At 33.7% G+C, this 14110-nt stretch overlaps 1 protein-coding gene across 1 annotated transcript in view; it reads right to left on the minus strand.

Annotated features, from left to right (window-relative positions):
- The window catches only part of LOC149807760 (ectonucleotide pyrophosphatase/phosphodiesterase family member 3-like), a 73723-nt gene that overhangs the window by 42134 nt on the left and 17479 nt on the right, over positions 1-14110 (minus strand). Inside the window, exon 6 of the mRNA XM_089960155.1 lies at positions 11872-12013. Coding sequence (XP_089816281.1) covers positions 11872-12013 — 142 coding nt within the window. The remainder of the gene's footprint in view (positions 1-11871; positions 12014-14110) is intronic.

A 14110-nucleotide genomic window follows, 5' to 3' on the forward strand; every position in this document is an offset into this window, starting at 1 on the left:
ACTGCAGCAATTGCTCTAACTTTGCCAAATTTTTTCATCTACACAGTGCATGAATTTGACCTTGGAGGTTTCTTAACTGTCATTGTTGCTGAAAAGACCAAATTTGGCGAGGACAGCAAATATCCTTGTAAATTTCATAACTACATTGTACCAATAATTTGGTATATGATACCATGGGTAATTCTTGCTGTGACAAACACCTTATTATCACATCATGTGCATAAGTCTACAAGAATACACGTCAGTCTTCAAGGCATCAGAAATCCCAACAGAAACTTATCAATTGTTATTATACTTATTGTGTTTGTGTACATGCTATGTAATTTTCCCAAAAGCATACTTGTGTGTTATAAAGCAATTAACAAGATCACAGACATCAACATGTGCATGTTTCACACAACAGAACTAACATCACAGCAAAGTAAAGAATATGAAGTCACAGAATTAATAGCTGATCTTCTCAACATTCTAAACAGCTGCATGAACATCATAGTGTACTGTCTCGTGGGGACACAATTTAGACGGGAGCTTAAGAGGCTGTTAACATGCAGAAGAAAATCTATATTCACTGTGAGCAGCAGGGTGTCCCCTTTAAATATTATAACAAGGGATAATGTCACAACAACATCCTACTGATTTCTTGTGCATGTACTCCATTCTATGACCCTGTCTTGAAAGACCACCCCTCTTACCAAATAATAATGGTTTCTTGACACAGGTGGTCTCTTATGCCAGGTCACAATACTAAATATTAAATAAATCCATGTATCAAGGTGGTCTCTCAAGACAGACGGTCTCTCATAGCAGTGATCTTTCAAGAGAGGTTTTACTAATATCATAATAACAACATTATTAAGAGAAGGTAACTTGATTAGTTATGGAAACTACCTTGAAAACTGTATGTTACGTACAGTATATACATTACCAAAAAAATGCGACAACAATTTGGTTAATACTAAAGAAACGAGTTATACTGAAAATCAAACAAAGTTTCTAGATTGTAATGCACAAGCATCAGTGACTGTCAGCACATAAAAATAAGTAATATAAATTGCACTGAAAAATTTGTCTGTAAAAAAGATTTATAATTAAAGCATTAGAGTAAAGCAGAAGGTATATAGATTATTTAGAACTGTTCGAGTATCTTAAGGCATTGATTACGAAAATAAGAAAAGCAGGCACGGCTGGCCTTAGGCAGATTGGACCGATTTGGCCCAATCTGGCCCCATGCTCACAAAAGCCAAACATGTTAGTAATTTTAAAAAATATATCACCAGAAAGAAAGTAATTTTAAAGCCATGGAAGAAAATTTTAAGTTCCATATCATATAAAACTTGTTCAAAAGTTTATTCCAGATGCCATGCTCACAGGGGACCCCACACATATATCCATGGGGTGCCACCAAAATTATTCAAATCGAGACTTGCATGTACCAGGGCTGGTGTTGAATGCAGGAATTTGCCATATGTCACTGGGAATAATTTTTTATACCATTGGACTAGTACATAGAAAGCTCTTTTTTTAACAATCCCTTCTTTGGCCTTGGGATAATGTAACTTTTACTTCTAATGGACCTTAAATTTTGGAGTACTATCAGCAACTCTTTGGTGAAAGATATTGGATAGGTAAAAAGTAATGGCTTTTCAAGTCACTTTTTACATAACTTTGGCCTTTCTAAAGAATATCCTATCATATATTGGTAAAATTTGATATAATTCACTGCATCCTAAAAATTGTCTATGCATGCTTGGTTATATTTTATTGCAGTTCTTTTGTTTATTAAATTTTTCAGACCTTTACAAATAAATACTTGTCTAGATAATTTGTGCAAATCAAAATTATAATTTTCCCCCCAAATATCTTTTCCATAAATTTAATATCTATAATGTATACTGATCTACCTAATATGCTAAGTACTGTTTCAGAACTAGGCTGGATAAAATAATTTGTATTATACACTGCATATCCTTGATTGCAATAAAAACCCTCACATAATGATTTGGCACTTTTTGTGTGCAAATAAACAATACTGTTTGCAGATCTGGTGTTTGTTTTTCTTTATGTTTGCATTTATATACTGCCATTGTCATGGAACCATGTGTAAGAAAACACTGTTGTATTATATATGAACAAAAATGTAGATGGGTTTTGTTGCCAAGTAGAGCATTACCTGAGGGTGTACAAGTTTAACCTTGGCAATTTCAAAATACTGACTTCTGTTCACTCAATGCATCATGCACAAAGCTTTGGCAGTGAGGGACCAATTTACCTTGAGTTCTATGGTTGGTGATTTTGACCATGCTCATAATACTTATATGGTGATTTTTTAAAATATCATCATGATACAGACTAATTGTGTTAGGAAGTTATCCACTTTAAGGAAGCAATCTTCAACTGTAGATGTATGTGAAAATGAAAAACTGTATTCTTTCTTGCTATCTGTTCTATGTGAACTGCTTAATATAATGAATGTTTATACATTTATTGTAAAGTTTGTAATGACATGTTTTTGGATGGATCATAGACTATTTCTGGTTAGACATTTTATAACTCAACAGACAAGCTGAATTCAGTTGTACACTGTATGCATTTAAATGATGATAAATGTCCAAGGTTTTATGATCCATTGCAGTTATCCTTGTTTGAGACAGATTCATTATAAACATGGTTATTACAATAACAATCTTGTACAGCCATTCTTACAAATGAATTTAATGAATGACAAAGTCAGTTCATGTGCATGTATGTGTAATGTATATCACTTGTACTTAAATGTCTCTTGTGTATTACATTGCTCAAATATTACATTTTAGCTGTGTTAAGGATTTATCAAAATATGTAGGGTTATGTAAGGTGTATCCTGGATATGATGATCCTTGAGGGATCCTTCAGGCTGGGTGGAACACTGGAGGGCAGTCCTTAATGATTTGTTGATAGCTGTGGATCGGTAATGTTCATGGTTATTGCTATATAACATCATTATATATATATCTATATATATAGACAGATTAGGATCTGAGCCAAGAAGTTGATGTTGTCGTAAGTTCAAGAATGTAATATGCCATCAAAGTTGCTAATTAACAACACATTTAAGATATTTGTTTATAATTCCATTCATTGAACATATGTGCTTATAAACCCATGCAATGATCATGTCCACTGATTAATGATATCTTGCTGAAAGTCAATGCTTTTATCGTATCTATTGAGGAATGATAGTAATTTGTTAAATCCACTCCTGAATTTTGTGTGCATGAGTGGGTTAGGGTTTTCAGTTGTTATAGTTTAGTTTATAAGAGGTAGATGTACGGGTGTGAGTTAGGGTGTCAGAAATTTCTTCATCATTAATTTTCATTATAATTAAACATCTCATTCACATGATGGTTTTAAGTATCCTTAAGCAGTCCAACATACCTATCTGACCTCACCCTTGTGTATACACCAGCAAGATACTTGCGCTCCTCTTCTGACAAATGTATACTCATTATTCCCACTATGAAAACAAAGTCATATGGACAGTGTTCTTTTGCATACCAGGGTCCAGCAACATGGAATGAATTGCCCACTGAACTTAGACACAAAGACACAGTGATCCCATTCAAGAATGTTCTTAAAACTCACTTATTTCAACTGCAAGAACAAACTTAAAGACCTAAATGTTTCCTACCATAAATATTTTCAGCATGTTTTTTATGTTTTCTAATTTTATGGTGTTTGTTTTTGTAATCATAGCATTATATATGTTTTTTATATTATAGGTGTTGTCTAATGTTGTAAAGTGCTTAGAGCTTCTAATGATTAGGCACTATACAAAGTCCTCATTATTATTATTATCCTTGCAAGATTCCTCATTATTATTATTATCCTTGCAAGATTCAATCACACCCTATTAGTGAGATAAGTGTGCACAAAGATCTAGACGTGATGGTTTTAAGCATCCTTGCAGGATCAAATCACACCCAAATTTCATCCATTTTGTGAGATACGTGTGTACAAAGATCTAGACATGACAGTTTTAAGCATCCTTGCAAAATCCAATCACACCCAGTTTCATCCATTTTGTGAGATAAGTGTGCACTAGATCTAGACATGCATTTCAAACTAAGTTATCTTCTGTGGAAAGAGTGACATTCCCATTTTTTGTGCACTCATCTGTTGAGTCACAAAAATAGCAATAGAAAATTGAACCAACAGGCCTCAATCCAGAAAATCTGACAGTTTTAGGAAATGAAGAATAGCTTGATTCTTAACATAGCTTACGTTAACATTAAAATTATTTTGCTTGTCTCTGCGTACAAATTATTGACAGGCAAAAGTGGTGAGAATATAATGAAATAAAATCTTCAGCTTTGGGTGCCTGCCATCTCTAGCCCTCTCAGACACTAGAATGATGAAAAGAGCTATGAAGGCCAGAGGAACTCAGGCTATAATCTGAATAAACAGACCAGCTTCAAAGTCTGACAGTCATCAATTCAATAAGCTCTTTCTGATATGGATAAAACATTTATTAGTTTACATTCCAACTTGATTTTATTCCCCATTAGCTTAGAAGAAAATATTTGGTGTCTGAAGATTTGATGAACTATTAAAAATATTACACATGGAAGATTTGATGAACAAACTATTAAAAATATTACATGTGGAAGATTTGATTAACTATTAAAAATATTCATGTGGAAGATTTGATGAACTATTAAAAATATTACATGTGGAAGATATGATGAACTATTAAAATTATTACATGTGGAAGATTTGATGAACTATTAAAAATATTACATGTGGAAGATATGATGAACTATTAAAATTATTACATGTGGAAGATATGATGAACTATTAAAATTATTACATGTGCAAATATGGTGTGCAGTAAATAGAGGTTATGGATATTTAATGAATGTGTCATCTATACTCCCTTGTAAGTCCATTCCAACTGCAAACAATATAATGTTCTGGTAAATCAAGGTCTATGTTGTCTCTTGCTGTTTACTCATAAAAAACCCAAAAATTGCTGGCACATTATGCAATGGTAGATCCCAGTCTATGCAGTGTACCATTGGATCAGACTAAAAACAAGTATAAATGGCATACCTGTTTACTGTGATCCTATCAATCCATGTTGATACATTATGCCGGTAAATTTGACAGCTACACATAAATATCAAAATGTTTAAAATAATTACATTTATATTTCAATAAAAATAAGAATGAATAAAAAAAAAATCATAAATCATTGATATTTTATAAAAATAAGAATGAATAAAAAAAATCATAAAACATTGATATTTTATAAAAATAAGAATGAATAAAAAAAATCATAAAACATTGATATTTTATAAAAATAAGAATGAATAAAAAAAAATCATAAAACATTGATATTTTATAAAAATAAGAATGAATAAAAAAAATCATAAAACATTGATATTTTATAAAAATAAGAATGAATAAAAAAAAATCATAAAACATTGATATTTTATAAAAATAAGAATGAATAAAAAAAAATCATAAAACATTGATATTTTATAAAAATAAGAATGAATAAAAAAAAATCATAAAACATTGATATTTTATAAAAATAAGCATGTACACTTATTAGGCATATTTTACACAATTTTTCTGACATTAACTAAAATTATTTCATTCTAAATTTTCACTTTATTAAATAGGATTTTGTTTGTAATGATAATAATAATAATAATAATAATAAATAAAGACTTTATTTTCTGAGGGTGACACAATTAGTTACAAATGAGAACTAATCTACCCTGAGGCCCTCTATTATGTACAAATAAAATATTTTTTAAAATAAATTCCTTTTATTTTGAGATGATTTACCCAAGAAAGAAAGTTTCATATCAAGATTTATAATAAAACAAAATTGGGCTGGAGCACTGATTGTAAGACTAGAAAGAAAATCTAAGAGTTAAAAAGTATTAAAAAAAGAAAATCAAACGAAGAAACCGTTACATCTTGCCAGCATGTTTGATCTAACAATGAATTGTGTGATACTATTCAATGTGGTTTGTAGTCTACAAACAAAACATCTTAATAAATAAATTAGGTATTTAAACATGCCAGTCAAAAAATCTGGGTGAGTAGTAAGCGTTTTATTGAAGTTTTTCAATTGCATATGGAAACAATTATTTCAAGGTTACCATCAACTGATGATGGCTGTAGGGACTTACAATAAGCAAATATGGCCTTACAATAAGCAAACATGGCCTTACAATAAGCAAACATGGCCTTACAATAAGCAAATATGGACTTACATGCAGGACTTTATAGATTTAACCACGTCTTGATATACTCCATAATATAAACACATATACATGCCAATAATAACAAATATGTTCACACACACACATATGCAATACATTAAAAATTATTAACACAAATGATATAAGTGAAAAATCATGGCAGGGGTAAAATGCAAGACTAGTGGAATCACTGTATTTTACACTTCAGTAATTACATGTATTTATTTTGTTGCTGTTGCATTGGGTTTAATGTCAATGCAAGATTGGCTATACATGGTGGCCAGCAGAACTGCTGGAGAAAGAACCCTGGTAAGAACCACTGACCCAACCGAAGCTACTGGAAGTTTTCTCATATACCCACATTGGCTCAGTCTGAAATTTGAACCAATGCAGATGGAGGTGAGATGACAGTGATCGGTAAAGGCAAGTGCTTTAGACTACTTGGCCACCCAGAGCCCCATTACAGGTATTTAGGATTTCATCTGTCTAATACACCTACTGTGAAAGAAATAAAGCTAAGTTAATATAATGATGATTGTAATTCCAGACAACAACACCTAAAAATTGAAAGGTATTCTTGAACAGCTTCTTGTTTGGCTAGGATACTTATAAATTAAATTTCAGGAAGTAGTAGAGTATCTCTGCCAGAAAATATAGTTCAGTAAATGGGGTGGGAGGGGGCAGATTTTGTAGACATACATTATTCTGGTCTTTTTTTGTATTGGTGACAAGTATGTTTTGGTTTGGTGGGGTTCAATGCCATTTCTCCACCCATGATAGGCTCTAAATGACAGCCTTAATATTATGTGGAGGAAGAACCCAGGAAGAATAACCAACCCACAGGAAGCTACTGGCAAGTTTTGTCACGTATTCATGTTGGTCAAGTCAAGAGTAAAACTATCTATCTCTATGAATTATAGTCGTTTTCATCCTTCTGGACATGTACGACTTAAAGAGTCAAACTCACACTGACAGTGGTGAAATGTTTGAGTGATCTCTAAAGGAAGCTGCCTAAGACCACCTGGCCACTTGGGGCTCCTGGTAATATGTAATCTTAATTGTATGCACTGCATCCTGAACATCAATTTATCTGCTTACGAAAAATTATTTTACATGTCCTTTTCTGGAGGCAGGGCATTTTTATTTTGCATGTCCTTCACTGGAGGCAAGGCATTTTTATTTTGCATGTCCTTTACTGGAGGCTGGGCATATTTATTTCGCATGCCCTTTACATTAAGGCTGTCATTTAGAGCCTATTATATTTATTTTGCATGCCCTTTACTGGAGGCTGGGCATATTTATTTTGCATGCCCTTTACTGGAGGCTGGGCATATTTATTTTGCATGCCCTTTACTGGAGGCAGGGCATTTTTATTTTGCATGTCCTTTACTGGAGGCTGGGTATATTTATTTTGCATGCTCTTTACTGGAGGCTGGGCATTTTTATTTTGCATGCCCTTTACTGGAGGCTGGGTATATTTATTTTGCATGCTCTTTACTGGAGGCTGGGCATTTTTATTTTGCATGCCCTTTACTGGAGGTAGGGAATTTTTATTTTGCATGCCCTTTACTGGAGGCCGGGTATTTTTAGTTTGCATGCCCTTTACTGGATGCTGGGTATTTTGAGTTTGCATGCCCTTTACTGGAGGCCGGATATTTTTAGTTTGCATGCCCATTACTGGAGGCTGGGCATTTTTATTTTGCATGCCCTTTACTGGAGGCTGGGTATTTTTAGTTTGCATGCCCTTTACTGGATGCTGGGTATTTTTAGTTTGCATGCTCTTTACTGGAGGCCGGGTATTTTGAGTTTGCATGCCCATTACTGGAGGCCGGGCATATTTTTTCTGATGTCTAAAGCAGAATATTCCATCAAATTATTTAACAGCAATCAAGATTAAAGTAAATGTAGCTTTTGCAAGTGAATAATAACTCACAGAAAACATGCAGCATATTAGTTTGCAGTTTTGCACTTTTTTTAGCCATACACAATTTATATTTGCAAGTGAAATAATAACTCACAGAAAACATGCAGAATATTAGTTTGCAGTTTTGCACTTTTTTTAGCCATATACAGTTTATATTTGCAAGTGAAATAATAACTCACAGAAAACATGCAGCATATTAGTTTGCAGTTTTGCACTTTTTTTAGCCATATACAATTTATATTTGCAAGTGAAATAATAACTCACAGAAAACATGCAGCATATTAGTTTGCAGTTTTGCACTTTTTTTAGCCATATACAATTTATATTTGTAAGTGAATATTAACTCACAGAAAACATGCAGCATATTAGTTTGCAGTTTTGCACTTTTTTAGCCATATACAATTTATATTTTTTTATAAACTGAATCCAACTAGAACCATTAAACATCACAGACCTTGATCAACAATCAATCACATAATGTTCTGGCAGATCTGGGACAATGTTATTTGTTTTACTGACTACTCCTAATAAACTGCATATATCCAGATTTGTTTTTGCATTATGCAATGGCAATGTCTATGAATATTACAGTTGGATCTAACTGATAAGTGAATAAATACAGTGGTTATCAGTTGGACTTGTATTTCATCTTGATTTATGATCATATCATTTTCTGTATACCATATCTGGTTTGGTTTGATTAGCAGCTCCAACCTACATACAAACTTAATACTGTCATCAAAGCTTTAGAAAACTGAACAGATTTAGTACATAAAAATACCACCTGCTTTTCTGTAATTTTGCATCATTTTCATAGTTGAAGTTTTCAATATAGGATGATATTTTTTGTTTTATATATGTTTATATTTTCACTGATGCCTGTGCACGTGTTCCAAGCTTGACAATTTGAACTTTAAAATTAATTAATTATTTAGTGTCAAGCCAGATTCTTCACATCATGTTGTATATACTGTATATATTGTACATAACAGATAGAAGGCCTCAAGGTAGATTAGTTATGTAACTAACTGAGTTACCGTCTCTAAATAAAGTTTTTATTATTATTATTTTATTAAAAGCAGATGGAGTTGCCTTAATAAGGCCTATCATGCCAAATTCTGTTCATTCTTAACAGTAATGTTTTTGTAAGTAATTCAAAACAAAGTTCACAAGCGCAATTCATTCTCTGCACTTTGCGCCATGATTAGTATAGTAGTTTTCACATGCTTCTTTCGATGTTCCCAAAATCTGAAGTAAAAGTTATATACACACTGAAAGCATGTGTTGATTGTTAATTATTCTTGCAGTAGTCGTTCAAACAAATAGGCGTACCAGCGTTAATTATTGGAAATTTGCAATGGACAAATGTACATGGAAACGCATATGAGAAAATTTTAGCAGTATGAAATTTGTACAGACACAGTTCTTAGACCCTGGAACCTAATGAACCGTACATGTGCTTCGTCTTTCTTAATCTATTTTTGCTGTTCATTTTTCCCATTGAATTCAGATTCATAATGATCTGTGGCAAAATTATTGAATAGTTTAAATATGTATGCAATTTTTGCAATGGAACTAAATGTATTATGAATTAATTGCAAGCCATGACGATATAGCAACATCTGTACAAGACATTGTGGAAATGTTCAACAATTTCTTCATAAGCATCTCCAGTAACAGTATTCAGAACCAGACTAACATCCCAATTGAACCAGATGCTCTTCAATTATTTATAAGAGCTAAAATTCCTGATGATAATTATTTTTCAATAGCTAATGTTAGTGAAGCTGATGTTTTTGATATGCTAATTAAGGTGAATATTAATAAATCCTCTGGATTGGATGGGATTGGTCCACAAATTCTTAAAATTGCTGCACCAGTAATAACAAAGTCACTAACACATATCAAAAACTTAAGTATAATGAGTGGCAATTTTCCAGAAACACTGAAATGTGCAAAGGTTACCCCTTTCTTTAAGAAAAGAGAAAGGAAGGTCCAGGGAATGGCAGACCAATATCAATTCTACCTGTATTGTCAAAACTATTTGAAAAGCATGTAGCCATTCAGGTCAATACATTTTTTGAAACATATTCTCTATTTCATAAAGCGCAATCAGGATTTAGAAAGTACTACTCATGCCAAACAGAACTTACCAAATTAATTGATCCTTGGCTGAAGGAAATGGATAATGGACATATGACTGGGATTGTTTTCCTTGACTTCAAGAAAGCCTTTGATCTTGTTCATCATGAAATTCTGCCGCAAAAGCCGAACTGTTACAGGTTTGGCAATCCTTCTTTAACTGGTTTAGATCATACCTAAACCAAAGGTCTCAACAAGTATACATAGGCAATAATAGCTCTCAAACTCGCACTATTCATTCAGGGATCCCTCAAGGCTCAGTTTTGGGATCTCTCCTCTTCCGTTTTTTATATCAATGATCCACCATTAAATAATGAATCCACAAATACATATTTGTTTGCAGATCATGCAACCTTGTGTATGTCTAGTTCTGATACTGAAGTTATCCAAATGAGATTAAACTCAGACCTTATTAGAGTCCAAAACTGGGCACAACAAAATAGGATGGCAATTACTGAAGGTAAAACAAAATGAATGATTTTGGGGACATCACAAAAGCTACAAAAGTCAGGGAATCCAGAACTATATCTTGCAATAAATAATCATCCATTAGAAAATGTCAAACATGGAAAGCTTGTAGGTGTGACTAGATAATAATTTATTATGGAATGACCATATCAATAAGTTTTGTAAAACACTGTCATCCAAAATTGCCCTACTCAGCAGAATCAAGAAATATTTACCTATGGAAACTAGCAATCTATACTAAAAGTCATATATTCTTCCAACAATGGATTATTATTCAAATGTATGTATGGGGAAACTGTGCTAAATCTAAGCTTGACAGTGTTTCTTTCCGGAGTTTTCCCAGGTTCTTTCTCCACCATTAATACTGGCTGCCATGTATATCCTATTTTGTGCTGAAAAATGGCATTAAACCCTACAACAACAACAACAGATTCTCCAGTTTATGCAGACACAACACATTTCATTAACCCTTGAAAGTTCAAGGCTTTTGTAACGTAAACTTTCAGCACCCAAGAAGAGTTGCCTGTGTTAGTGTCATAACTGTCAATCAGAATTCTTTTTTTTAAAATAATAACCAAAAGATCCTTCAGAAGAACAGAAAACTTTTCATAAAACTAAACAAAATGCTTCAGACATATTATTGAAATAGTTATTCATTAGAAATCAAAAGAGCAGCTGGAGTCTGTGTATCATTGCACAGAAAAACCATTTGACCAATACAGCAGCACTTTAAATATAAGGCCCTTGAGGGGGACCTGAAAGCATATTGTCTACTTTAACAAAGAAGAGAACAATATGAAATTGTTAAAGCTCATATAAAAGGAACTCACTCTGTCCATTAATAAAGACATATGGACCAGTACAAGTTTTTATGCAGCCTCTGGGATACCATTTACAATGCTGTTTGAAACCAATTATAGTACACACTTTTAGTATCAAGGATCCTTGTTTAGTGCTTAATATTTGGTAGATAATATGAATGTATGTCTGTCCAATCTCAAGTCCTAAATAGTTTTTGCATCTACTTTTATTAAGCTCTGTCCAGCAAGATATGTCTGTCCAGTTCTTGCTCCTAGTACTTACATTTTTGGCATCAGTGGGCCCATACTTGTGTCCAGCCAAATCTGGCTCATCAAAGTACAACGTAATAAAGTTTGGCCTCTGGTCAGCTGGCATCTCCATCCAGGCAAGAGCCTTCTCTATTCGACTGCTATATGGAACCGATCTGAAATACATAAATATCATTTGATAGTTTTTTTTTAAAACTTGATATTTAATATAAGTGAAAGTAAATGATAGATCCTGCTTCCCTTTTCAATAAAATGATGATGATAAGGGGAATATAGTGTGTGTGATTTAGATTTTTAATGCAGCTTTAACAATTTTCCAGTCATATCGCTACGATGTCTGCAGTGTGGCAGTTTAAAGTGATGTCTAGCACTGGGGCATCATGTCGCAGACATATAGCATGATGTCCCACCCAGTCACATTATTCTGACACCAGGCTGACCAGTCCTAACACTAACCTCTTAATGCTGAGTGCCTAGCGAGGCAGCTGTTAGTACCATTTTTAGAAGTCATTGGTATGACTTGGCAGGGGTTCGAACCCATGCCCTTTCACATCCGGGGCAGATGCTCTAACCTCTAGGCCACCAGAACAGTCGGGAATATAGTCAAACCTGCAATGAAGGATATTTACCTATAGGGTCATTGCCAGAAAAGATGGTGTAATGTTATTCGCTATACATTCAGGCACCATTCATGGTAATGAATAATGTCATCCTTATAGACAATGCTGTCCATTTAGTATTACTTCATGTAATTTGTTAAAACAAACTAAAGAGTATTTTTGTGTGCATATTATGAGAAAAAGAAAGAACTTTATTTTTAAAGCACAGAAGCTGTACAAATTGTTAGTAGTGTGAGATTAATATACTGATGGTGAAATTCATAAATGGGGCAAAATGGAGTGTGGTTGGACATTCTGCATAAAACCACAACAAGATAGGGATTTTTAATGTCACCAACAATTCATTATGTCTAAAGATATTTATATAATTATGTAAATGATGTTAATAACATTTATGTATTTCTCCATAAAGATAAGACTCTGGCTCTACTGTAAACAACATATTTGTTTCTTTGTTTTAAAACAGGTTTAAGACAAGCATTACTGCATATAAATAAATCTAATGGACACTATACCCTTTCTTCACAGTTGTGCAAGCAATGACTTAATCCACCTTCTACAACAATTGTTTACTGTGCTAATACTCCATGGCTGCCATCAGCATATTATTAATCTGTTGTATCATGGGCCATCCCTAGATGTAAAAATGGCTGCCATCAGCATATTATCAATCTGTTGTATCATGGGCAATCCCAGGATGTAAACATGGCTGCCATCAGCATATTATCAATCTGTTGTATCATGGGCCATCCCAGGATGTAAATATGGCTGCCATCAGCATATTATCAATCTGTTGTATCATGGGCCATCCCAGGATGTAAATATGGCTGCCATCAGCATATTATCAATCTGTTGTATCATGGGTCATCCCAGAATGTAAATATGGCTGCCATCAGCATATTATCAATCTGTTGTATCATGGGCCATCCCAGGATGTAAATATGGCTGCCATCAGCATATTATCAATCTGTTGTATCATGGGCCATCCCAGGATGTAAATATGGCTGCCATCAGCATATTATCAATCTGTTGTATCATGGGTCATCCCAGAATGTAAATATGGCTGCCATCAGCATATTATCAATCTGTTGTATCATGGGCCATCCCAGGATGTAAATATGGCTGCCATCAGCATATTATCAATCTGTTGTATCATGGGCCATCCCAGGATGTAAATATGGCTGCCATCAGCATATTATCAATATGCTGTATCATGGGCAATCTCTAGATGTAAATATGGCTGCCATCAGCATATTATCAATCTGTTGTATCATGGGCAATCTCTAGATGTAAATGTGGCTGCCATCAGCATATTATCAATCTGTTGTATCATGGGCCATCCCTAGATGTAAATATGGCTACCATCAGAATATAATCAATATGTTGTACCATGTGCAATCTCTAGATGTAAATATGGCTGCCAACAGCATATTATCAATATGTTGTATCAAGGGCAATCTCTAGATGTAAATATGGCTGGTATCTGCATATTATCAATCTGTTGTATCATGGGCAATCCCAGGATGTAAACATGGCTGCCATCAGCATATTATCAATCTGTTGTATCATGGGCCATCCCAGGATGTAAATATGGCTGCCATCAGCATATTATCAATCTGTTGTATCATGGGC

This window comes from Sinohyriopsis cumingii, chromosome 1 (assembly GCF_028554795.1).
Source record: "Sinohyriopsis cumingii isolate HCF-2022 chromosome 1, ASM2855479v2, whole genome shotgun sequence".
NCBI classification, from domain to species: Eukaryota; Metazoa; Mollusca; class Bivalvia; order Unionida; family Unionidae; genus Sinohyriopsis; species Sinohyriopsis cumingii.